Raw genomic sequence first — 25840 nt, forward strand, 5'->3', positions numbered from 1 at the left:
GAGATCTCTTCTTCTATAGCTTCTTCTTCATCACGTGGGCATTACTTAGAGCTCAATGATCTCGATGCATATCTTTTGATCTCATGGTATTCCTCAACGAATTCATACTTTATCACTTATGCATTTCCTATGAAATATCCTACTGATAATTCTCAATATAATTGTTAGTCAATATGTATTATCATCACTTATCCAAGTATCACCTAGAGCTCATTCATCTTGATATATTTCTCTTGATCACATGACATTACTCGATAAATTCATGCTCAATCCTCCATGCATCACCTATGAAATAAACTACTAGCAATTCTCAGCATAATAGTTAGTTCATAGGTATTATCATTAATTATCAAAACCACACTTAGGTGCTAGATGCACCTTCACCGGGTCAAGCAGGCGGTGCTCGGCCGCGTGTTATATATATATATGTGTGTGTGTGTGTGCGCGCCGTGTCTAAACTTAACTCTAGATACTGTTACGTTACCCTAGTTAAAATCCAAAAAATAGTAGAGTTATAATTCACAAGACAGAGAGTTGCAACCAAATGTAAAAAAATTGAGTTGCAATTACTTTATAAATAAATGTAACTACTAACGAATTCCTTAGCTAATGATGTACAACCTAAGAAATATGATTATAATCGTAATACAATCTAGAACGTAACTCGTTAGCTTCTCGTATTGCAATTATATACTTATAGATGTATGGTTGTAACTAGTCTATCTAGCAGATAATAACTGATAGTTTTTTAGCTGTAACCAGGGGTGGCACGATGGTAAACGTAGTGCTACTGGTGCATAGAATAGGTGGGCTCAGAGGTCGTAGTCATGCGAGGATCGGTGGGGCGCAATCGGGGATGGCGCACGGGTGGAAGCCGCGTCGGTCGGAAGAAAGAGGTGCGCGGACCAGACCTCGATCGGGTGCATTAGCGTAGCGACAGATCTATCTACATTTAGATATATATTAGACTTACTGTATATATATATATACACACACTGGCCGGTGGCTTGACATACATCCCATGAGAGTTCTCGACTAAGAGATCATTACATGATAAAATATGCAACGAAAAGGTTCTTTGAGAGGAATTTTTTAACAATATGAACAGTATTTTTAACAGTATACTGTACAGGATAAAATATACAACTAGTCATATCGGTTCCTTCATGCAGGCTGCAGCTATATATAAAGACGAGCTGCAGCGAGCCTCCACTCCATCCAAGCTCCAAATCAACTAGAAAACATAAGGCTATTGCCTGCTTCTTCTTCTGCTGCTGTATACAGGCACAGATCACACATACACATGGAGAATAAATCACCTTCTTCATGCATCAGCCCAGCAGCCACATCAATGTCAGCTGGCGAGAGCAGCTGGGCGATGCACATTGCGAATTTCCTGGCATCACCACACGGCAGAAGGGAGATGCATCAAGAAGCGGTCTCTGACAGTAGCTTCTTCTCTGGCTTCTCTTCTTCCTTTGATTATTTCCATGATGACGCCTCTTTCATCACATCGGAGATGATGTGCGGCGACGGCGAAGAAGATGAATCTTTACAGGATACTGCATGTTCTTCTGCAGCTGGCTCAAAGGTAAGGAAAATATTATCCAGTTATAGCTTGTCGAACAACAAAATTGCATAGCTTATCTTCTAATAAAATTACGGTTTGTTGTTGCGCAGATAGCTAGCATGGAAAATGTAGATATGAAGTCAATGGCAACCATGGATGCAAAAGAGTTCAACATGCCCCAACTGGTACGTTTGTGAAACAGTCTCCATCTCTTTCTTCTTGCAGATGCTGATTTGGTGTCCCTTGTTTTACTTACAAGGTTCTTGGAATATTGCAGGCCAAGTACTTTGTTGATGTGGGTTCACGACAGCAGGTGGCCAATGTGGATCAAGAATTGAACAATAGTTATAATAACAATGAGAAGGCACTGTATGAGTGTAATGAGCTAAGGAAGAAAGGGCTTTGCTTGGCCCCTATCTCCATGTTGATAGATTATCTCGGATGATTGCCGTTCATGTACTACCAGTGCTCAGTTTAATTCTATACAATTATAGCTAATATATCTTGTTTCAAAAATATAGCTCATATCTCTCTCTCTCTCTTCAGTTAGCTGAGAGAACCCTACTTCCATCAAGCTGTTGAGCTGTATCATCGTATGTTCACATTTTTTAGATAATGGAAACATTGTTTCCGGCCTGTGCAACATACGGTGTACACAGTCTGGTTTCTTATTACACGATGTTGTGATCAACGAATAACACAGGAATTGGGATAAAGCCGCTAACTAATGCTCCCCTCGGTGCCTCCTTGAGGGGCGAACCACCTCCGCCGACAAACCTCCCAGGCTGCCGCCACTGCTCCCCTTTTCCCTTTCCATTCCCTCCCTCCCTCTCCCCTTCTTTTCCAGTGGTGTTGCTGCAGCTGTCAGTATGTACGGCGGCCGTCGATCTGGACGAAGGCGGCCGAGATCCGCTCTGGCAGGCCGGATCTAGGTGGCTGCGGCATGGATCTGCGGGCGGAGGCATCGCGCGAGCCGTGTTATTCGGCGTGGTGGTGCTGGAAGATGAGGCCGCGATGGCCGACGCAGTGCTGCAGGGTGGCGATTGGGTTCGGCGGCCGGATCTGGGCGGGGAAAGACCTGATGGTTGAAAATTCGGGTGCTAGGAAGCCCTAAAACACCTACTTCATGTATAGATGGGGCCAATTTACTGCAGCAGTCCGTGAACAGGAAATTTAATTATATCTCTAAAGTTGATCACTTTTTGATAACATATTTAAAAGTTGATCCTACTATATCCCACATGGCTAGTTTTTAACAAGGTTTAGCTTTCAAATCTCTTATCCAATACGTAATTTATTACAAACTAGTTCATGTTAGACATATAATCAAAGATGATCAATTTTAGATATATTATCAAAGGTTGATTAATTTTAAGACATATAATCAATTAATTTCCCCGTGAACCTGACTCCCAACAGGTCGGGATCCCCATTTCAGTCGAGTTCGATCATGGCGCTACGACGTACGTTCAGCTGAGAATTCATGAGTCCGTCTAAGGATCGGAGTAGCATGCCGGCGGGCGGGCGAGCGGCACACACGGAGAGAGCAACGGCACGGTGAGGCCGGTCAGCATGCTGATTTGCTCCTCCGGTCCTGCACCAGCAGCAGATTAGGACTCACCAGACTAGTCTGGTGATACGTACATGCAATTACCTGCCACGGCGGCAGGGGTGGAACTGATGCGCATGCATCGTTGCGCCGCCGCGCGATGTCATGGACTCATGGCTACCACCGCACGGGTGCGCGGAGGCGCCATGGCGACAGCGCGCGGGCCAGCACCGCGTGCCCTCTCCTGGTCCGGTCCCCTATATTATCCTCGCTTTGCCGCGATCCGCGTACTTGTATTCCTTGAACCGAAATCAACGATGGGCTCAATTACTACATAGCATTAGAAAGATGGACGTTGCATGGCACACTTCTGTTCATTTGAGATCTGTCTATGGCCGAGATGCTTATACCGACTAATTAGCTGGCTGGAAAAAAGGCACGGTTATTTTATCTTGCAAGTTGTGACTATTTTTATTCCATTATACACCTCTAGCGTTTCCGAACGGCTACTTTCCATCGAAGAACTTTAGGTAAGATAATATAATTAAACAAGCCCACTTAGCATGTCTGACTTTTATCATTAGTTTTCATCTATTTGATGGAACTTTTTAATGACAACTTAGCAGTTGTAAATTTTATGATCAAAGTTGTTGGGAAGCTCTTTAGAATAATACAGAGTCCACTTTTAGGATGTCGACGATAACTACTGGTTGAGAACTGACAAAAAGTGTCAAACGGTCTGAATCATGTGGCACTTTCGGAGATATTGAAGGTAAAATTGTATCTTCCGAGGGAAAATGGAGAGAATGCTAAGACGCAGAAATGTACCTTTGTTTTAACTGAAAATATTATTCAATACATATGTCAAGATGGAAACCGGCACAATGGCTCGTAGCAGGATCTAGGACATTCAGTACAGTATTGGGGAATTCTGTAGCTAAGAAGAATTTGCATTTCAGTGCCAAAGCATTGCCTGTAATGATTGGATTGGGGAATAGTATGCCAGTAGACGTGAGTATTATTTATGGTAATTTGACCCTGAGAGATACTGAAGTGAGCATCTAACTGCAGATTGGTGACAATGTCCAACTGAAATGCCAATGCCAATTTCCTACTCATCCATCATTCACTAAAGCGAAGGTGCACCTAAATGCTTCTGTTCTTAGTAAACGTTGCAGGTTTATATTCCAGAGGAAAATATGGTATGTCACAGACAGGGTCAGTGAATGCAGGGGGGCGTAGCCAACCAAAAGCATCGGAATCGGCAACAGCAAGTGATCGCTGGCTGGCTGGCTCCGGAAGAGACAAGGAACTGCTTTACAGCTTTAGGTTGGACCAGCAACATCATGCACATAAAGAAAAGAAGGTCCCAGCGGTTTGAACCTTTTGCCTTGTTTGAATCTTGATCCTCTCGCAACTTGCTCAAACCATATACTTTGGGCGATGCGCATCGCCAGAGGATGGAGCCGGCGCTGATGTGGCGCGCTGGCATATGAGTATCCTAGTGCCGCAGCATCCGTGGACGGTTTTGGAGCAACAGTTATCCAAATGCAACATGTAATATTTTTCTGTGCATATTTCTTGGTACCGGCCTTCCGGAGCAATCTTTTAGTCCCTCCACTCGTCGTGAGTAGTAATTTTAGCAGTTTGATAGCCAATCTTCAAGTTTGGTGGTAAAAGATGTGCCAAGAAATCAAGATCGGCATGCTGTTTCACTAAGGCCTCACGCTCCCGATGACATTGTTTGGAGGATGAGTGCGGACAGGGAATACTCCACGTCTTCAGTATACAAGATGCAATTTTGGGACTCCACCGTCACCGACTTCACCGTCATATTTTGGAAGGTCCGAGCACCACCGAAATGCAAGTTTTTTACTTGGCTGGCTGAACAGAACAAGCTATAAACTATGGACCGTTTGGCCAAGAGCGGATGGTTTTCAAACATAACATGCAGCCTCTATTGGCGAACCCCGGAGACATCTCACCATCTTCTTGTGGGTTGCCGATACACCCGTGTTACTTGGGGGCAAGCTGCGTCATGGCTTGCCCAGGCGGCAATCCACCCTAGCCAATGGCCGCCTTAAGATTCCGTGCATGAATAGTGGTCGGCAATAGCAAAGAAGCGTCACACTTCACGTAAAGGAGTCAGATCTCTTATCATGCTTGTCTCCTACGCGAATTAGAATGAATGGAATCAAAACATTTTTACCATCGAGAGCAGGCCACAGCCTAGATCATTCGTTCGGTCAAGGATGAAGCCGCTCTTTGGGCTTTTGTGGGCACGCGTTATCTAGGGCGCCTTTTAGCACGAGAGTAGGCTTTCTTTTAGGGTTGGGGACACACCAAAAGTCCCCAATCCTAATCATGTATCGGGGTTGTAAAACCTTTTTGTGCCCCATCAAGCTTTCTTCTTATTAATACGATAGACAATCCTCCAATCAATTTCGATTCCCTTAAAAGAAATCAAGATTGTCTCACGGGGATCGGAGACTCCATAGGAGAAAGGGGAAATTGGAAGGAGTGGGGGAGGGGGATGATTGCTAGTTCCTCTAAAACCATAACTTTTAACAGATCTTACAAATTGTTGAAGATAACTTTTAACATGGGGAGTTCTACTTGGCGTTGGTTCTATCAACTTCGCGTGCTTGAGGGGCAAGCAGTTGTGTCGTTGGCAGTGTCTTCACGTGGGCTGCGATGCGCTTGTGGTTTGAATGTGGTTGTTCTCCCCCCTCCACATGGTTGTTTACGGGATCACCAAGCAAAAGCCTTTTCAAACTTGTGTTGATATCGGCACCAGCGGCATCCTCATGCGTCGTTACCTCCTTGGAGGCGGTGATGTGGTGCTCTTTGCCTCTCTGGGAGGTCCTCCGGGTGAAAACCCCGATTCCGACCTTTGACGACGTGCCCTCTTTGGTGGTGTCGTTCTAGAGTTCTTTTCCTATGGTTCGGGTGGCCTCTGGTTCGAGCCCGGTTTTGGCTGTTTTGCAGTGTTTACCATCTCAGTCATAGTTTAGCTAGGTAAATGGTCAAGAGTTGCGGTGTCTTAGGCCTAGTATAGTTAAGTAGTTGTCCGTTGTGTTGTGATTTTCGGCTCGGTTTTCACTAATTAACCAAGCGTTGTTTAGCCCATTGGGCTTTTCTTCTTATCAATATTATTGGCAGCTCTCCTACCAGTCCGTTTCAAATAAACTTTTAACATGGTACTAGAATGTTGAATTTGGCCTTACAAATTATTTAATATGACTTTTATAATTGTTAAATTAAGTTTCACAAATTGTTGAATTCTATCTTTTAAACTGTTATGTGCATGGGAAAAACCAAAAATGACAAACATAAATCCCAGAGATTAAACTATATAGTGTTTAGAAAAATTCAAAAGAAAAAATAGTAAAGAAAAGGGATTATGCTCCGAAAAAATACCCCCAGAATTTCACAACTGACCATGACAAGAAATTAAGATCAAATGCCAATTCTAGGAAAGTTTCATTGTTACACCTTTTCTTCGTCGCATATCTCATCTGCAATACAAGTCAGTAAACATAGAATTGACGCAAAAACAGAGATGACCAATCAAGCATTGCCTACACAACCTTGAACACGCATTGGATCATTACACGCCATTTGCAGCAACAGTGACACCAGCATCAACAACAGCAGCTGCTGACGGCGATGAAGCTAAAAGAGTCCCTCGATATCAATGATCTCAAAACCGCTGTCGGTGACCGTTCCTTGGCTTCCACGGTGGCCTAGGAACGTCGAGGCAGGGCACCCAGTGCTGCTGGTGCCTGGTGTGCTATGAAACTATGCCAAAAAAGCGAGATGCTCCGAGGATGTTCCTAGTTGATATCTGTCACACATTCACTGTAGCACGCATCACGCATGTCAGTGCATGACAAGAACACAGCTTCGGGAAGTGGCTTCGCAAAAGAAAACTTCTAGCATGCATCATGCCACGTCCTGGGCTGACAGGCCAAACGCTGAGCTAGATGTTGGGTTGGACCGGAGGCCCACTCGGCTGGAAGGCAATGTGTGCATAAGAGGCTTCACAAGGAGACATCAGGATTACCATTTTCTTCCTCGCACTCTCCCTCCTCTTCAACCCTGGTTCTTCTTCCCCTGTTATAGCTTCTCTTCCCAGTCTCACTTACCTCTTTGTACCTAGTCTAGAGTGTTGCGTCTCTCTCTATGTTCTAATTTTCTTTCAATTTGTATATATGCACTTGTGGAACTGGTTGGAGTTTGCAATACAGGCATTCAGTTGAGTGGATTGAGTGTTCTGTGATTGAATTGGTTGTGTGCTCAAGCAGGAACGTGAAACATCAGCTGTGTGGTTCATTGTTCAAGCTCTCATTATTTCCTTCCCTGAAACTCTGTTCTGAGATGTTCATGATGCTTGTATAGCCCAAGAACTTTCACGCCTTAATCCATGGGAGATTAGAGGCGGTAGAGAAGCGGCAATGAAGCGGAGTGGTGGACGTGGCAGGGTGTCGTCCCTCTGATCACGGCGGCCATTTCGTGTGCTCCGCCTGCCTTCCCATCGCCGCTCGAGGGGCGAAGGAGGGTGTCTGCCAGCCTGACCGTTGTCGGTTGTCCTCCAGCAATGACGGCTCTGTTCCTTCTGACGATGGAGACGGTGAGTTTGACGGTTGGCTCGCTAGTGGCATGGATCACTCTGGCCTGTCAGTAGGGAGGCGGCTATTGATCCTACCGTTGCTAGGTCCAGCAGCGTGGACCACCTCGCGGGGAGGTGGCCATTTCTATGATGTTCGCTGGGCGAACCATGCTCTTCCCCCATCGAGCTCTGTGAAGATCTCCTTCGGATCCGTCTGTGTCTTGCCTCCCAAGGCAACCTGTCTGGTGCCCCCAGAGGGCGCAGGGGGGGCCATGTCACAGGCGGCCACCTTTCGGGGCATCTCAGGGTGGGCAGCTGGACCCCATGGCTATCTCTATCTCTGCCCGTGACGAGTGCTTTCCTAGGGACTTTGACCCTATGGTGGAGGAGTGCCTTCCCCGAGAAAGACCAGGGGTCCTCACCTAGGCTCTGCCAGTGCGCACTTGACACGTCTCATTGGTGTACTCGATGCGTCCTAAGATTCCCAAGTCTCGTGAGTGTTTTGGACAGTTTGAGGTTGTTGACGCCAATAGATCTGACCCCCACGTGGAGATGGATCACTCCACTGCTTCCCCGCCTCCAAAGGACCGTGGACTTCGGCCCGCTTTACATTCCACTTCATGAAGCCTAGCGTCATGGACCGGATCGTGGCTCAGCAACCAGGTCTGTTGTCGGACAGCCAACAGGAGTCCAAGGAATCACCCTCGGCATGGCATTGCTGTCCATGCTGCCCCTGCGGCTAGCGCCCTAGCTCTAGATGATAGGTTGGCCTGAAGGCATGTAGGCCTGCATAGGGAGCTCCTTGATGCACTCCTTCCTTCATGGCCTCGCTAGGGAGATTCCTGCTCAACTCATGACACCTCCAAGAAGGTTTTCTTAGGTGCCTGCTTCAGACTGGGGCCCCAGGAGGAGTGACCGCTTGGCTACCCAGAACCGGCTTTCATCCGTGCTGCCATCCAAACATGGGAGGTCTTGCTAATACGCCGTCTTGGCCTAATCAAGGATGGTGAGTCTATCTCGCCGCAGCTCCACTAGGCCTATCTTCGGATCTTCGAGCAGCCTTTGTCTAAACAGCACATTCAAGCTATCCGGGAGGTTTTCTCCTATCAAGGCCTTGTATCCAGGGTATCACCACCCTAATCTGTGGCTCTAGCCTGAGCGGCGTCAGCTGGTTGTCATAATTATGGATGGATATCTTCAACATTCTCAGTTGGAATGTCCATGGCCTTAATTGTGAGGCCCGTCGAAATGTTGTTTGAACTATGATCGCAGACCATAATGCGTCAGTTTTATGCTTGATTGAGACGAAGCTGGAGAACTTTACCCCTTATCTAATTAACAAAAATTGCAGCCCTGCCATTTTTGGGTATTCCTTCTTACCTGCCACTAATACTCTGGGTGGTGTGCTTATCGCGTGTAGACATCCGCTATCCTTAACTGTTGTCCAAGTGGACAAATTCTCTGTTTTCATCCACATTTCCTCACAAGCGTCCAGCAATTTCTTCATACAACAGTCTACAAGCTTAACGATGATGGTCTTAAGGACGTTTTCCTTGCCGAGATCACTAATGTCCGTGCGCGGCTGCCTAGACCGTGGTTGCTCATCAGAGACTTCAATATGATTGCCTCAGCCATGGATAAGAGCAACGCTAACATTAACAAGCTTTCTATTGCAAGGTTCTACCGCTTCATTGGCGAGCAGGAGCTTTAGGACTTACACGTTTTTGGATGACATTTACACTTGGTCTAACGAGCGGGCTTCTCCCACTCTGGTGAGACTCCACCGTGCCCTGGTATCCTTCGAATGGGATGCCGCTTTTTCCCGATTGCTTCTTGCAAGCGTTGTCCTTGGAATGCTCAAACCATTGTCCCTTACTCCTCTCAACTTCGGTACACATTCATCGAAGGCATTGCTTTCATTTCAAGACCTTCTGGGCTAGGATGCCGAGCTTCCTTCAAGCTGTACAAAAAGGATGGATGTTGAAGGCTGAGGAATTGTCCAAGCCTCCCCTTTTGTGGCTGCATTTCTTGCTCACGCGCGTGGCCAAAGAGCTCCAATGATGGAGCAGTACGACCATTGGCAACATCAAGGAGTAGTTGCTCTTTGCTCATGAGGTCATCCTTCACTTAGAGACTACCCAGGAGCACCGTGCCCTCATGCTGGTGGAGTCTGAGCTCCGCAAAAGGCTCAAGATGTTGTGCTTAGGCTTGGGCTCCCTTGAACGCACAATTGCGAGGAATCGCTCTAGAATTGCTTGGTTGCGGGACGGTGATGCCAACACCAGACTTTTTCACTCTTTTGCCAAGTTCCGCATGCAAAAAAAACTTAATCACCTCTCTCTCTCTCTCTCTCTCTCTCTCTCTCTCTCTCTCTCTCTCTCTCTACGGCAGTTGTCTCTGTTTCCTCACACTCGGCCATGGAGGACACGTTGTTCACCCATTTTAACTCCATCCTGGGGGCTGCTCCTGCTAGGGACTTCATCATCAACCTGCAAGAGCTTGACATCTCCCCCCTGGACCTGAGCTCACTGGACCAAGCCACTCAATGAGGCGAAAATCCTTGCAACCATTAAGAGCATGCCCCTAAATAAGTCCTCAAGGATCGATGGGTTCACAGTTGAGTTTTACTATGTTGTCTGGGTGGTCATAAAGAATGATATCACTCTAGCCATCAGCGCCTTCGCCATCAGCTATCGTAGAGGCCTCAATCTGCTAAATAATGCACTGGTCACTTTGCTACCGAAGAAGGAGGAGGCCACCACCGCAACTGATTTCCACCCCATCAGTCTCATAAACAGTGTTGGCAAGCTGATCACAAAGGCCATGGCCCTTTGGCTTACTCCTCGGCTCAATTCACTTGTCTATTGCAGTCAGAGCACTTTCATCACGAGTCACTGCATCCATGACAACTTCAAGTTGGTGCACTCCACTGCAAGGCTACTCAAGAAGATCAAACAACCAAAGATCTTGCTTAAGCTTGACATCTCCAAGGCCTTTGACTCCGTTAACTGGGCCTTCCTCCTGGAAGTCTTGAGGGCGTGGGGGTTCAATCCTCGCTAGTGCTGTTGGATCGGGGCCATTTGAGCTCTTTGACAACCCAGATCCTCCTCACTTACATCCCCGGACCTACCCATGTCCATGTCAGAGGTCTACGACAAGGTGACTCCCTCTCTCCCTTCTTGTTTGTGATTGTCATGGACATCCTTGCTCGTCTTCTGACTCTGGCCGGTGAGGCGGCGATCCTAGATCCTACGGGGCAAGGTTCTATTATCCATAGCTGCTCCCTCTATGTGGATGATGAGGTTTATTTCTTATTGCCAACTCATCAGGACATCCAAGCTCGTCTTGCCATCCTCAACTTCTTTGGGGCGGTCTCGGGTCTCAGAACTAACATGAAAAAAATGTGTTGTTGTCCCCATCTGTTGTGGCAAGAATGACATCAACACCTTTAATGAGGAACTCCCTTGTGGGTTATCATCTTTCCCAATTCTATACCTTGGAGTCCCTCTGACGGTTGGCTGGTGGACAAGATTGTCGCCAAACTCCCCACTTGGCAAGCCAAGCTGATCTCCAAACCGGGCGTGCCACTCTGGTGCAGTTCGTCATCTCGTCAACCCCATTACACACACTCATCTCCACAGTGGTGCCCCCTTGGATTATCAAGGAAATCGATAAAATTAGGAAGGCCTTCTTGTGTGTAGGTGACAAAACAACGTCAGGTGGACGATGCTCCCTCTCCTGGCCTATGGTCTGCCGACCTTTCGAATACGGTGGCCTCATCATTCAAGACCTTCGGTTGGCTGGCCTGGTTCTTCGACTAAGGTGGTTCTTGTGGCAGCGGTGCGAGCTTTCCAAACCTTGGGCCAACCTTCCCTTGCATCATGAGAAAGAGGTGGTCACTTTGTTCGAAGCTCCAACCAGGTGGGAGGTTGGCAATGGATGCTCCATTCTCTTTTGGTTAGACTCCTGGATCAATGGTGGTTCAATCAAAGCCATTGTGCCTGATCTTTTCAACTGTGTTGCTCCTTTAAACTCGAAGAAAAGGACTGTGAGGGACGCTTTGTAGGGTAGAAAATGGGTCAAAGATATTACAGGTCCGCTATCTGTTCCGGCTATTCTACAATACCTACGAATTTTGTGTCAACTGGAATCTGTCACCCTGAGAAACGTCGAAGACCGGGCAATTTAGAAATGGTCGAGTTCTGGATAATTCTCTTCCAAATCGGCTTACCATGTCTTGTTTCTAGGTTCCATCCATTTTGAGGGCGCTACTTTGTTATGGAAGACATAGGCCCCTCCCAAGGTTAAGTTCTTTGGTTGGTTGGGCCTTCATGGCCAGCTTTGGACGGCAGCGCGAAGGCGACGACATGGACTCCAATCCGATGATTCATGCAGGCACTGCTCGCAGCTACCAGAGACTATAAACCATCTCCTTCTTCACTGCAATTTGGCAAGGGAGGCATGGTGGAAGATCCTGAGGGTTCATGCTCCAGCCTCAGCAACTTCTCTCGATACTTGGTGGCTTGACTTACAAAGTCGTGTTGTCGCTGAGTTGTGCAAAGGATTGGACTTGTTGATCCTTCTCACTTGTTGGAGGATTTAGTATCGTGTAACGACATCATATTCAACAAACACCATATTTCGTCGGACTACTTGGTGGCCCTTATCAGGAACGACATCATTCGGTGGTGCGAGGATGGGGCAAAGAAGTTAGTGATAACCATGGAGCGGCTGCATTGCGTCGGCTCGATTATCTGATTTAGGGCAATCTTTAGGGTACCTAGTTGTTCCTTCGCGTGTAATCTTATAGTTCTGCTTCTTCAGCTTATGATTGTTTTTGTGATCCCCATTTTTTAGGTCATCGTGTAAAATTGTTTCTCATTTCTTCTATTTAATATAAAGATACGTAGCTCTTCTACGTATTACTGGTCCAAGGTATTTCCGAGTACATATACAATTAGAGGCGAGCAATGGAGCATCGTCCCAGAACACGGTTTGGATCATTGCACGCCATTAGCAGCAACGACAACCGCAGCATCAGCAGCCGGTGGCGGAGGTGGCGATAACAAACCCCTGGGACTCGGCGGCCTCAACGACGCCGTTGGCGAGCCGTTCTTCGGCTTCTTCCTCCTCGTCTTCGTCGGCGGCCTTGGGATGTCGGGTTTGCACGGAGCCGAGTCTTGCCGCCCGCCAGTGTTCTCTGAAACTGCGCCGAAAGGCGGCGTGTCTCGAGGCTGCATCTCGAAGTCTGTCGAACAATCAACGTGGACGCATGTCAGTGTATGGCAAGGACACATCATGTGACTAATCGTTGCGCGTGATGGCATGGCATCAGCTTGGCGGATTGTTCAAACGCTGCATGCATCTGCAGCGAAACGGAGCGGTGAACGCGGAACAGGCGCCGACACGCCGCCGAAAGCGGCTTTGTTCGTAGCCTGCCTCGCCGCGGTGGTACGCGGTGGTCAGAAGATGGCCGTGGTCGGATACCAGATCGAGAACCAAACGCGGCAACATGGGCATGACCTATGTGGCCAATTTGCCAATTTTGCTTCTCCATTCTGCTCTCAGGCATTCGCACAAAGCCACCGCTAAGGGCTAAGGCAAACCGAAACCTTTCCTAAAGAAGGCACAGACACCAAACAGAGCAATGGATTTTGTACCGAAAAGCAGGGCGATTGATCGCCGTACCTTGAGAAGCCCAGCAGGTCCCTGTGGATGCTGCAAAGTTGCCCAAGGACGAAAAGTCCGTGGATGCCGTGATGCCGTTCATCTACGAGGATATGCAAGATAACGCAGAATACCAATATATTATGAGCAAGAACGATGGATGAACTAATAAGATATCTACGAGGAGTATTTGGAACAATAAGTTGCGGCAGTGCACTGAATTCAGGTGTGTTTACCCAGCTTGGAGAGGCATTCCCCGCCGAGCTACCCCAGCCGATATGCGCGACATGCTTCACGTCTGTCGGATAACCAATCTCCATCTCATGCTCCTTCACCACTGCAAGAACGATGGATGAAGCAGGCGAGGAAGAAACAAGATGTGTGAAACATAGCTGAGACCTTGTGGCTAGCGTTTGTCCCTGTTCACCATGGTCGCACTTCAGAGTTCACATGTGAAGAAAGATTCACTCACCGAAGATCCGGGAGATGACCTTGAGGCCCTTGAAGATCCCTTTCACCTTGTACGCCATTGGAGATGCTGTCCACAAAGGCACGGCGCCCTTCGGAAACAAGAAGACAGGACTAACAGGCAAGGACAAGCAGTAAGCAACAGCTTCAAAGACTTTTTTTGGCCCCTGACAAGGATGTACCAACCGGATTTTGTGACTCTGAAGAATGAAACATCTTGCGCATAATGATGGATTGGTGATATATGTATGCAAAAGCGTTGATCTGCAAACCTCAAGAGAGTTGTTGGCGATGTTGATGCTCCTCCTTAGTTTACTTGCTTCTATTGAAAGATTTGGAGTGAACAACAATTCTGTCATCATTCGTGATTATTTTGTTATGGTCTACTGCAATTCTAGTCTTACATTGAAAAATTTGGAGATCATCGTGGAATGTTATGTCAGAATCATCGTGGAACTCTGTCAACTCTTTTTCATTGTAACTACGACAGCACAATTTTCTAGATTTAATAGTTGACGGCAGACTGCAGAACTATATGTTCAGGCATATTATCAAAACTGATTTAGTGACAATATTAGATTTAAGGAATGTAATTAGTATGCTAAACAAAAAAACTATTGTAAGGCATAGCGACAGGAATATTCTGAACAAATTATGTATTCAAAAGTTAAAGCACATCAACATATTGAAAATGTGCAATGTCCATTGAAATTCAGACATCCGCGAGTTCTTTGCCACACACAAAGTTTCTGAATTTTTGCACTTTCATTGCAAGTAGTGAATCACCCTGCTGCAATGCAAGCGTGTTCTATGAGAGACAAAACTCGAAACTAAACAAAAAAAATTTGGATTTGGAGCCTGTCAGACAACCTATGAGCCACCCCAGTCAGGTAAACCCTAACCGAGAACGATCCTCTACAGCTCCGGGCAGAACCAACAGGCTCTAATCCTCGCCGTTAATCACGCTCTGGCCCACAGGTCATACAGTCATCAACCAAGCTTTAGTGCTTGCCTCCTTATTAGTCAAGGATGCAGCGGTACGATCCTATAGAACAGATCCTGTTCAAGTAAGGTCGTGCTTATTGGGACAAAGCTCCGGTATATAAACTGGTTGCAGCGCGCAAGAGCTTCCGAGGTGGTACTTTCTTTCGCTAAGCGCTGGCCTCCCCCCAGGTTTCGTTCTCATCGTGTTAGCATTCTGTCCTGGGCCGCAGCCCATAGGCCTTTCTTCTGCAAAAGGCCTAGGCCTTTGGACACAATCCTATCCTATCATCTGGGCTTCTACACCACCCCCAACCCCAAATAGCCCATGGGCTTCTACTCATAGTTGGAATCACTCTGCCAATCCTTTTCTCTAATTGACAGTGCACACTCTAAATAGCTTAACCAGCAGCACAATAAACTACTTCGTTTCAAAAAGAGCAATAAACTGCTGCAATGCTAACAATCTCAACTCCATGGTAGGGTAGGATTAGTTTTATACTCTATATAAACAGCCCACAAGGTTCAATATAAATCATCCATAATTATCATAATATATTTATCTTTCTACAATATGTCATGTTTGTTCATGAATCGTGATTGTGTGCCCAATGTAGTTTTTTTCGAAATATATTGTACCACAACGTCGAGGAACAGGCTGCAATTGATGCAGAATCTTGTTATTGGAAGTCATTACAAAGACAGCATCTTTTTGCAGAATACAATATGTCAAGCTTGCTGCATGTTTGTGCAGAACCAAAGGAAAGTGAGCAACGTTTTGATCAGATAATTTGTGGGCGTTTTGGAGAATCAAGTAGATGGAATCATGTGCTATATACAAAACATCGAGTAATTTTTGCACGCAACCAAAAGAATTCAGAGAACAACAAGCAAGCAAAATATTCAGCTTTATTAATACCAGAAACGAGCACGAGATCTTAACATGACATCTGCAATCCATATTACGACGGCACACGACAAGCTCAACTAAACCGAGACAGAAATTACCAAACAAAGCATCCGACGACGATGGCAGACTCGAAACTAATAAGCGAAGCGCGCGGCGACTAGTAGCCGTGGATCTTGACGTTGTCCTTCCTGGCCATGCCGCCCTTGACGAGGAACGAGCTGACGCTCTTGCGGTGGTCGCCCTGCAGCTGGATGATCTTGCCGAGGTCCTTGTCGTCGACGATGATGCCGCTGCAGCAGAGCTCCCGCTTGAGGTCCCGCAGGATCTTGTCGAAGTTGTAACCCGCGCTGAGCCCCTGCACCGTGGTCAGCGCCTTGCGGCCGTTGCGCTGCTGAACGCGGAGGTGCACCACGTCCTTGGCCGCCGCCGCGTCCTCGGCGCGCGCGGCGTCGGCGAGCGGGTCGAACGAGGACGGCAAGTCGCCGAAGTTCGCCGCAGGGAAGGACATGAACTTGTCCCCGGCCTCGCGCTCGCGGCCTGCTTGAGCAGGTGGTGGGCCGGGGAGCGGGTACTTGTTCCTGGACGGTACGCGGCCCTGGACCTTGCTCTTCCCCTTCTTCCCCGCCGCGGACTTAGCCCTTGCGACGGCGCCCGCCTCCTGTTCCTCGTCGGAGGAAGACCCCTCCAACGCGTGCGGCGGCGGCGGCGACACCTTGGACTTTTCCAACTCGGACGGCGCCACGTTGCTGGCCTCCAACTCGGACCTCGACAGCGTCGACACGGCGGCGGTTTTGCGGGCTCCGGGGATCCTTGCGCTCGAGATCGCCGGAATCTTTTTGTTCGCGTTCGTCGTTTGCATGACAATCTCAAGGGACGGCCACGGCGTGGTTTTATAGGCGCGATCGCGGCTACAGGAAACGGAAGCAGAGTCCGCGTCGGAGACGGCACGTTGCTACGCGGGGCTCGATCTCAGCCGTCCGATGGTGCCTGTACGCTCGAGAATCTCGGAGGGGTTACGGCAGAACAAAACTTGGCGGCCACGGTTTCCGATCACTCGAGCAAGGTTGCCCTTGAGCTCCACAAAAGCTCGCTGAGCTGGAGCAAGCCTATGATGGTGGTTAAGCTTAGGATTGGCTCGTCTAAACTATCTCAAGAAAGCTGAGCATATCTTATCGTTTTAATTGGTTGTTATGATGTGGTCATTTGAGTAGGTTTTAAAATGATTATCACTTTCGGTCATAAAATATCTTCTTTGGTCTTAAAGATATATAAAAAAAAGTTATATAGATCTAGTATGATGATAAACTCATAAAAAAATCGAGCTTGTAGGACTCACAAACCTTGGCTCAGACTCGAGTTTGACTTCTTTTGACATCGAGTCGAACTCAAATCAAACATAGAACGAGTCAAACTCGAGTTTTTTTTTACAGGCCTATTTTCGATTCCATGTCGGTGTCCTGCATGTATCTCGATTTGGTTACGGACAGGCTGTGCAGCCTTTGAAAGGGAAAAAAAAGCAGCAGCAAACGATCTTGGTACCAACAGCTGTAATACGAATCAAATACGTGTACTGAAATTGTACTTGCCATCATACGTGTCTACGATGTACCGTATCATGGATGTTATATTGTAGTAAACATAGACTGCAGAGCACGTACTTTGTCAGTGATCCGTCCAAAAAAAAAAAAAAAAATTCAGTGAACAACGTGTTCTCAAAGACAGGTAAGAGTTACAGAGATCAGAACAGAAACGCACTTAAACACACATGAAGTTAATTCATCTTCGGAGTTAGATATCAGTAGATTCAGTACAGCAAAACGAACCAGTAAAAGTCGGTACATAAATTACAGCATCAGAAAGAATGGTTTTCAGCTGAAACAGTAGGGCATACAACACAGGATGTCCACACCATGGGCTGCAACTTGCAGCAAGGCATCACAACCATCACTACATGGCATATGCTCCTAAAAAAATTGCCCATGAGGCTAACAGAGACAATCCGAAAACCAAGTCAAGAGGTTTCAGGTATGACGTCCAGGTAACATGAACAACTATCCAGGTAATCCTCTGGGCAAAATGAAGATTACAAAAAACAATGAATGTTATAGTAGCCGAGCAGAGTTGCTGGAGAGCAGACAGATGATTGGTCCTAACTCCTGAGGGCCTCCCTCTATTCTTGCCAAATGAGAGTCTGAACAAATGAAGGGCAATGAAGTAATCTGTTCTGAATATTTTACAACGCAGATAGTTTGCACTTATTAACTGATGATTTTCAGATCCATAGTGGAAAATAGTTGTGTCTAATCCTGATCTTCTGAATTCTAATAACACAAATAATCTTCAAAATGGAATATCTGCTTCACTGGTCATTACCATTAGCTGGTGACTTCTGCCAAAGCAGTCTTTGCAACCTTGAATTTTCCTCACAAAAAAGATTATTTTGATGTCCGATCTATACATTTCCTTTATAACACCATGTGTAGATCTAACTAGGCAATCAACTCTATAAGACACCCGGTATCATGGAACAGGTGGTGCTAAGCCGTGTGTCTTCATCATGCAACGGTATTTTGGGGGTACTTGTGCACCCACTTTCATACAAAGCTCGATGACAGCAGGCGCATGACCATAATAATCCCTCCCACCATCCACAAGAACGGGTGGGTCATGAGGCCGCTGATGCCACACAATCTTCGGAGGAATTAGGTCATCCACTCCGGCCTTCTTCCACTTGTGCATCCCTTTCCAACCCTCAAACTTGAATACGCCACACATTCTGGCCTTGTGCCCTGATGGCCCGACGTGCACTTCAGAGCAGTGCTCACAAACTTTGGATGGGTAGACCAATAGGAGTTTCATGACACCTAATCTCAGGCTTTCCCATGCATCCAGTGTTCTCTGACCGATATATCTAAGTTCATCCGGTAAGAAAGAAGCAGGTTCTTGGCAGTTGCCTTTAACGGCTGTAGATAGTTGGTCACTTTTGTATAGAACCACATCAGGTATAACTGCACCTGCCTGATGGCAGAGCTCGAGTACAGCTGGGACGCGAGTGAAGTCGAACCTCTGGTCATGCTTTATCTCATCCTGAAACATGTATTTCAGGTGGAAAGCCTGAACAGGGGCAAGGATGTCATTCAAGTTGCCTGGACCCCATTTATGTGGTTGGTCCTTGATCATACGCTTGAAACCATGGCATGTTTTCATTTGATGCCCCACAGCTCCAATGTGAACCTCGGGACAAACCCTTCAGCACAAAAACACATAAATTGTTAAACAGCTTAAGAAAATGCAGAATATTCAGCGCATGAATGAACAAATTGACATCAGACATGGACATGACAGAGAACATTTAGTAACTTGGTATCACTAGGACTCACTGAGACTTAAAACCAAACATGGCTATGCCATCAAGATACACAATAACAACAGTAATTCATGAATGAGTAGTATGTCTACTTGAGTTTCTTGTGCCATATCTTCAATCCTTTTTGTGTCTGCTTAAATTGAAAATGTCCTACTACAAAGAAGCATTTTTTTAGCAAAGATAGTAAAACTGAGCTTATTATCTTTCTGAATGAAGACAAGAACATACTAATTTCACATGTCTTGCCCTTACTTGCATGAATGTACAGGAACAACTTTGAGCAGCGTGGAGACACCCTCAGTGACAATCTCCCTAGTCCTGATCACCTCCTCTGCAACTGGGATCATTCGCTTGATTGGGTAATCCTTTGCCCGGTTCTTAATTCTCTTGAGAATCATTGGCCGCAGCTGTTTCCAATCCACCCTCGAAGAAGAGTAGAGCCTCTTATTCATAACTGGGCCACACAGCTCCGAGCAAATGTAGCTTCCAACTCTGCGCCCCAGAGACGCCATTGCAGCACACAAAGCAAGCCTACAAGTTCACATTTCGCATAAGCGCAAGAAGCACACGTTGAGTATTGACAGGAGAGGTGAGAAATAAGAAAATGGTGTGAGAAAATTTTCTCCTTTATCAGCTGCTTGCGATTAGAATTAAGAAAGCCTATGGGATCAGAGAACTTACTGGTCAGGGAGTCGATCTGACGAACCGCGGCCGACCCCGAGCCGAGTCGAGGTCGAGGCCGATGCCGCGCGCACGCTGTCACCCACGCCGCGCGTGTTGCCACCCGAAAGACTCGACTCTGCTACCTACGCCGCCCGCTCAGGGATACCGCCGGCAGGAGGCGTTCGCGCCGGAGCGCAGCCGAGGAAGCGCCGGCGCCGCAGCGCGGTGAGAGGCGGTACTCGCGGGAGGGAGGCGGCGCGGGATGAGCAAGTGGGACGCGGCCGCCTGGGGTACAGGAGCAGGCGACGCCGGGTGCGCAGCGATTAGGGCGGCGCGGCCGCGCGGGGACCCGCCGTGCGGGCAGGGCGGCGTCCTCTCGCTCGCCTGCGTGAGCCCGTGCGGTCGCGACTCGCGAGCGCAGAGCGCAGGAGTTGGGCTTAGCTATTAGGGATCGGCTGGCCGGTAAGCGGGCCAGTTGGGCTTGCGCCGGCTGGTTTAATTGGGCTGCACGCGCGAGTTTTGTAGGCTTTGTTCATGGAATGGGCCCAATAACATCGAAATGCAACTCCGCAGCTGATGCATATCCATCTAAAAATCACGGAGTAACGAGAGAATCAATAGATAAATATGTATTAAATGGGGGATAAACGATTAAGATAGATAGATATATATTATATGTGAAGGCCAAGATTCAGGACAAGAACTAGCAGCGCCTCATCTTCGCTGGTAAGCAGCTGAGGATGGCCACACCTTTGCCGACTACAACATCCGGAAGGAGTCCACCCTGCATCTTGTCCTCCGCCTGGGTGGTGGTCTGTGAGCCATTTTTGCGGTGCAGCATTGGATTTGGCGTCATACTGTGCTCCTTCATCCTATGGCACCTAGGGTTTGTAGCTTAGGATCATAACTTAAACTCGTGATACTATGAAAGAGTACGAGGATTGGTTAATATGATCGATTATATTGCATTGAGTCTCGATGGCTGAATATATAGAGTACATATGGTTTAGATATCAATCAATCTAGAAATAAGATAGAATCTAATATTATCTTATTATAATAACTGGATTTTTATGTATCATATACCCTATACTATACGCGCCAAGAAAAAGAAACCGAAATTAACGAGAACAAATAGTAACCTGTGTCATGCGTAAACTTGGACGATCATGCATGCCAGTGTGCACGGCTATACGCCTACAAACCAAGCAAGCTGTACACGACGCCATGCCACCGCCGGCGCCGGGGAACGCCACGGACCTCATCCGCCCGCTCCGAGCGGAGCGGCCGCACCTGACCCGCTGTACCAAGCTGCATGCTGTGCTCGGCCTTCCTCACCGTCGTCCTCCTCGCCGGCGTGCTCCTCTTCGCCACCTACCTCGCCGTCCGTCCGCAACCCGAACAGGGACATCGCCTTCTTCTACGACCGGCTCTACATGTCGGTGCAGTACCGCGACGCCGCGGTGGTGAGCGACCGGGACCTGACGGGTGGGCCGCCGTACCAGCCGCCCAAGACCACGTCGCCCGTCGCGTTCCAGGGCGTCGAGGTGGCGCCCGCCTCGGTGGGTGGGGACATGGCGCGGGACGCGGCGGAGGGAGGCACCCTGGCGTTCACGGTGAAGGCGCGGTCGAGGATCCGCGCGCGGCTGGCGTTCTGGGGGAACCGGCATTGGCACCCGCTCCACGTCAGCTGCGACGTGGCCGTGGGGCCCGACGGGCAGCTGATCCCGGAGTACCGGCAGAAGCGGTGCAGCATAGACTTCTTCTAGGAGATTAGATGAGATTGCTAAGATCTGACGGTGTGATGCCCCGTGCGTACGTGAGTTTGTAAACTAGGTAGCCGAGTCGGTTACAGTACAACCGGCTGTTCTCTTTAATCATGTCCATGCAAGTACTGTACTCGATAAGAGATCACAACAAAGCAAGTCTTCGACATTAGCCTACGCTAAGTCATACAGGCATAAGTAGGTCTGGATCCGACTACATCAAGCAAACGGCATCGGCAAAATATATACATCTCAGCGGGAAACAAGTCAGCAAGAGCAACCAAATCCCTGGCCGAGGGCTTGGTCATCGGCAGAGCCACCTCCGGTTGAAAGCGCCATTGACACTGCTTGAGGTCTTCCAGCGACCAAAACTGCAACCCACCTCTGTACTCCACTGCAGCATGGCATGGCCCTGGGTGGAATGGGATTTTTTTCGAGTCATTACCACATCATTAACTATTTTGTGTTGCAACAAGTGCATTGACTTATATTTTAGCCGATGCCGTTTGGTTGATGTAGTTCGCTGCATCGACATTAACTAATTTATATTATGTGATATTTCAATGAACCAGACTTTGCATGTCGTACAACTACCCTATCAAGAAAAAGTGCCTCGACTTCATTGATACTAGGATTGAACAAAGTACAGGACCTTACCGCTTTATCTCATCCAATCCCGAGTACAAACGAGTGCCTCAATGGTCTTGATGCTTAGTGTACTGTGATGCTTTGGAATTACTTGTCCACTGCTACTGAATGCTGCTTCAGATTGGACAGCAGATGCTGGCATCGCCAAGATGTCCTGTGCGATAGTTGCAAGCGTAGGGTACTTTGTGGTATGGCACATCCACCAGTTTAAAATATCAAAATCGTCTTTTCTTGGAACTAACCCATCCTCAAAGTAATTGTCAAGTTCTGTAGATATCTGACTGCTTGCTTGTTCATTGAGATGCTGATCCCAATCCTCCAATGAATCATTATCGACTGCATCAAACGCTTCACCATTTGAAGCATCTCCACTCAGGTGATCCATAGAATTGCAGTATTCATTGAAGAGTTCCCGGACTGTTTCACGTATGTCAGATAAGAAGTTTGCTGAATTTGTTCCAAAAGCTCGTTTCAGACGAAACTCAATGAAACTGATTTTGAATCTAGGATCTAGAATGACAGGTATTGACAACCACAAGTATGAACTTTTCCAATACTCGTTGAACGTTTCCTGCATCTCCATAACCATTGTAGCGATTTCTCCATGCTCATTTGATGCTTCTTCTTGAAAAACTGTCCTCACTTTCCAAATCTCATTGAAGTACATATTTGCTGTCGGAGAGCTAGGGCTAGAAATGACTTCAATAACATGATAAAACACCCTCAAAATCTTGCAAACAGACTCAGCAACCTTGATATCTTCTGGAGACACCACTTCTTCAGAAGGAAATGACTTCTTGAAATGTAAAAGAACTTCAAGCCTAAAATAAATTTTGTGCCACCATTTAGCATCTTCCCGTGGACACTTCAAACTCATCTGTGAAATGACTTCGAGAAGATGTTGTTGGGTCAATGATGAAGATGTACGTGCCACAAAAAAGTCCGTTACCAAGTCACCAACAAGGCGAAGGATATTTTGTTGCACTTTGGAAACAATACTATTAAGGATATCGTCCACACAAGCAATATTGTATATCTTGCCTCTGATAGGAAGGCACTTCTTCTCTACAAGCATTTCCTTCAGCTTCGAGGTACTTGCATCATTCCTAACCTCACCAACAGAAGTCAAGCTCAAAAGCTTCTGATCAAGATTCCAATCTCTAATGGCATCCCATATGACATTGTATGCTCCACTTTCAGACTCTGGGACACAAGCCTCCTTACAATGTATCATCCTTTCCACATCAGTAGGTGAGGACCAAAACATGCCAAATTTGATTATCATTCTGCGAACTTTCCAGTCTTCATCAATAAAATGTGCTGTCAAACAAAGGTAATTTACTGTTGGCTCGGCTCCATCAGGAGTCCAAATGCTTGCTGAGAGAGGGACACGCCGGGAGGAAAACGCAAGTTTATCTTTAAGATTCGCCTTTTCCTTCTGAAATAGAGCACAGCAATGTCCTTCCATATCATTACGAGAGACTGTGTAAACCATAGGGTTGAGGTTCTTTACAAATCTCCTCATTTCTTCGTGCTCTACAATTGACAAAGGATAACCATGCGAAGCTATCATTCTGGCTAGCTCTTGATAAGCTGTTTCATGACCAACCTTCCTTGTGCCTGTGTCAGTCGTTGTAGTCATAAATGAGGTCCTCGGTTTCTTCAGGCTTGGAAAATCTGGTGATGGCAGAGGTTGATGTGCCGGCACCACTTGAATGGGCCGGACTATAGGGGAAGTGTCACCAGAGCTACTAGACCTGAGGAACTTGCTGGAGTATTCTGCAATCTGAACCTTTCCATTTGTCAAGGCAGGTGAGAGCTCATCCTGCCCCCTGGACTTCAGATTAGGCACACTACAAGGATAAAACATGCCCTTCTGATGATTGTGCCCCCTTCCACTTCGTGCTTGACAGGTCTGAAGATGTCGACTCAGATGGCTTCTCCCCCCAAACTTATTTGCGCTGAGGCGCTTCTGGCAATGAATGCAGTCCGCAGCCTGGAGTTTTCCCTCGGCATAGATAGGTTTAAACTCCTTCCACACCTTCGACTTGAATCTGCTGGGGATTACTAAGTTTATGTCCTCAAGTGTCTCTGTGATAATCTGATCAACCGGATCATTTGGTGTAACCGGGTCATTCTCATTCACCAAAACTGTGCAGAAAACAAGGATGTGTTATATATATATATCACAGGTGAATTCTCTTGAGAAAAGAAATATATACACAGCTAGATCTTAAGCGAACAAACTAGGAGGTACGAAGCCTGAGTAGGAAACAGCGACGTATACCATATGGGAAGTAGGAGTCCTTCTGCCGCCGCTGCGCCACTTCCACCTTGGCCGGGCAGATCTTCTGATGCCGCCACAGATGGCTCGTCCCGTTGGAATCCTTGCAGCTCATGCGACTGCGGCAGTACAGGCACTCCGCGAACTGAACCTTCCCATTCTGGAAGATGGGCTTGTACTCCTCCCAGACCTTGGACCTCTTCTTGTGCTTGTACCTGAACGGTGTGTGCACCCCCTCAAATGCCGCCTCCACCTTCATGCTGTTATTGTTATCCTCCTCCTCACGCTCGTCAAGATGCTCCACAGCTTGCTGGATTATAGGATGCTCCATGGCTGCACACAGCACAGCACAAAACAAGGAGATTTGATTACCAGCACCACGGCATGCGTTAGCTACAGCATAGACAGATCAGAGCATACACTTCGAACATAAAAAAAAAAACACTGAACAGCCACGAAAGAGCAAGATATGCACTGCATATGCGTAGTGCCCAGCCATAATCACCGAAACTAACGGATCACACCACTCGCTGCTTCCTGGAAGCCCAAATCGTCCGAACACATGCGCATACAGGCCGCTAGATCAAGAAATTTGCGGGGTAAATCCGGCTGAAATCGAGGCGGAGAGGGTACCTGGAGATGGAGAACCAGAGCCTCGCTGGGAGGGGATCGAGACTCCGGTGGGCACGGTTAGGGCATCGAGCTGGATCTGCGGGCGGGCAGGCGGGCGGCGGGTAACCCATTTCATTGGCTTGGGCCGGGTAATGGGCTGGTTCGCTCTGATGGGCTTGCACTGGGCTGGACTTCACTTCCCTTCACTTCAGAGTTCACACTTTATCCTCGCTATTAGATGGGCTTAATCTTCTACTGGGCCGAATTTAGGATGGACGTGAAGCGATCTGTGATCCATTCTAGTTCTAAGAATTTAAAGAGTTGTTTGGCAGAACTTAGCACTAAATTTTTTTAAAGCTAATTATCTCTAACTCTAGAAATTCTTAAAGAGCCGTCGATAGATTGATGGTGTTTGGTTGAACCATAATTTTCTTATTTTAGACTAAAGATAAATGTTAAACCATATTATTTTATGGTATAAACTCTAAATTCTAGATAAATCTTCAAGCTAGATCCATGCAAAATAGACCATAAGTTAACTAAAGTTAATCTGCTGTGTGGGATTTCGCTTGATAGGCTTATATTGGGCCGAGCTTTTCACTCACCCTCTCTCCATTCGTTTTGTTTTTCCCCCTTGCCTTGCTAATTTTTTTTTTTTTGGAGCCCTCCTGATTTTATTTGATTTAGCTTTAGACCCTGCTCGTTAGTGCGATTAATACATCAAGGACGCAATCACACGGGCA

At 47.2% G+C, this 25840-nt stretch overlaps 5 protein-coding genes, 1 non-coding gene and 1 pseudogene across 7 annotated transcripts; 2 read left to right on the plus strand and 5 right to left on the minus strand.

The window, feature by feature from the left end:
- The first annotated feature begins 1303 nt into the window (after positions 1–1303).
- Positions 1304–2160, plus strand: LOC133923664 (vascular-related unknown protein 1-like). The gene is made up of 3 exons (XM_062368953.1): positions 1304–1591; positions 1681–1755; positions 1848–2160. Exons 1-3 carry the CDS (start codon positions 1304–1306, stop codon positions 2013–2015), a joined length of 531 nt encoding a protein of 176 aa, XP_062224937.1. The 3' UTR covers positions 2016–2160.
- Positions 2161–12659: 10499 nt separating this feature from the next.
- Positions 12660–14069, minus strand: LOC133923665 (CRIB domain-containing protein RIC11-like). The gene is made up of 4 exons (XM_062368954.1): positions 13871–14069; positions 13635–13735; positions 13420–13501; positions 12660–12979 (listed from the first exon to the last, which is right to left on the minus strand). The coding sequence occupies exons 1-4, from the start codon at positions 13926–13928 to the stop codon at positions 12732–12734; spliced, it is 489 nt and encodes a 162-aa protein (XP_062224938.1). The 5' UTR covers positions 13929–14069; the 3' UTR covers positions 12660–12731.
- A 652-nt stretch (positions 14070–14721) lies between these two features.
- On the minus strand, positions 14722–14943 carry LOC133925694 (small nucleolar RNA U3). Its single transcript, XR_009910966.1, has one exon. It is a non-coding gene; the product is annotated as a small nucleolar RNA U3 (small nucleolar RNA).
- A 799-nt stretch (positions 14944–15742) lies between these two features.
- Positions 15743–16603, minus strand: LOC133923666 (protein translation factor SUI1 homolog 2-like). The gene has a single exon (XM_062368955.1). The coding sequence runs from the start codon at positions 16263–16265 to the stop codon at positions 15915–15917; it is 351 nt and encodes a 116-aa protein (XP_062224939.1). The 5' UTR covers positions 16266–16603; the 3' UTR covers positions 15743–15914.
- A 935-nt stretch (positions 16604–17538) lies between these two features.
- On the minus strand, positions 17539–20328 carry LOC133925042 (APO protein 4, mitochondrial). Of its 2 annotated transcripts, XM_062370855.1 has the most exons (3): positions 19806–20328; positions 19377–19655; positions 17539–19004 (listed from the first exon to the last, which is right to left on the minus strand). In XM_062370855.1, exons 2-3 carry the CDS (start codon positions 19634–19636, stop codon positions 18278–18280), a joined length of 987 nt encoding a protein of 328 aa, XP_062226839.1. In that variant the 5' UTR covers positions 19637–19655; positions 19806–20328; the 3' UTR covers positions 17539–18277. The 2 variants fall into 2 exon arrangements, with proteins under 2 accessions (XP_062226839.1, XP_062226840.1); XM_062370856.1 differs by lacking the exon at positions 19806–20328 and having other exon boundaries at positions 19217–19519.
- A 686-nt stretch (positions 20329–21014) lies between these two features.
- On the plus strand, positions 21015–21556 carry LOC133925626 (uncharacterized; annotated as a pseudogene).
- Positions 21557–21654: 98 nt separating this feature from the next.
- Positions 21655–25204, minus strand: LOC133925044 (zinc finger BED domain-containing protein RICESLEEPER 2-like). The gene is made up of 4 exons (XM_062370857.1): positions 25119–25204; positions 24489–24818; positions 22211–24352; positions 21655–21965 (listed from the first exon to the last, which is right to left on the minus strand). The coding sequence occupies exons 2-3, from the start codon at positions 24814–24816 to the stop codon at positions 22215–22217; spliced, it is 2466 nt and encodes an 821-aa protein (XP_062226841.1). The 5' UTR covers positions 24817–24818; positions 25119–25204; the 3' UTR covers positions 21655–21965; positions 22211–22214.
- Between the last annotated feature and the right edge of the window lie 636 nt (positions 25205–25840).

The sequence above is a fragment of the Phragmites australis genome, chromosome 7, assembly GCF_958298935.1.
Source record: "Phragmites australis chromosome 7, lpPhrAust1.1, whole genome shotgun sequence".
NCBI classification, from domain to species: Eukaryota; Viridiplantae; Streptophyta; class Magnoliopsida; order Poales; family Poaceae; genus Phragmites; species Phragmites australis.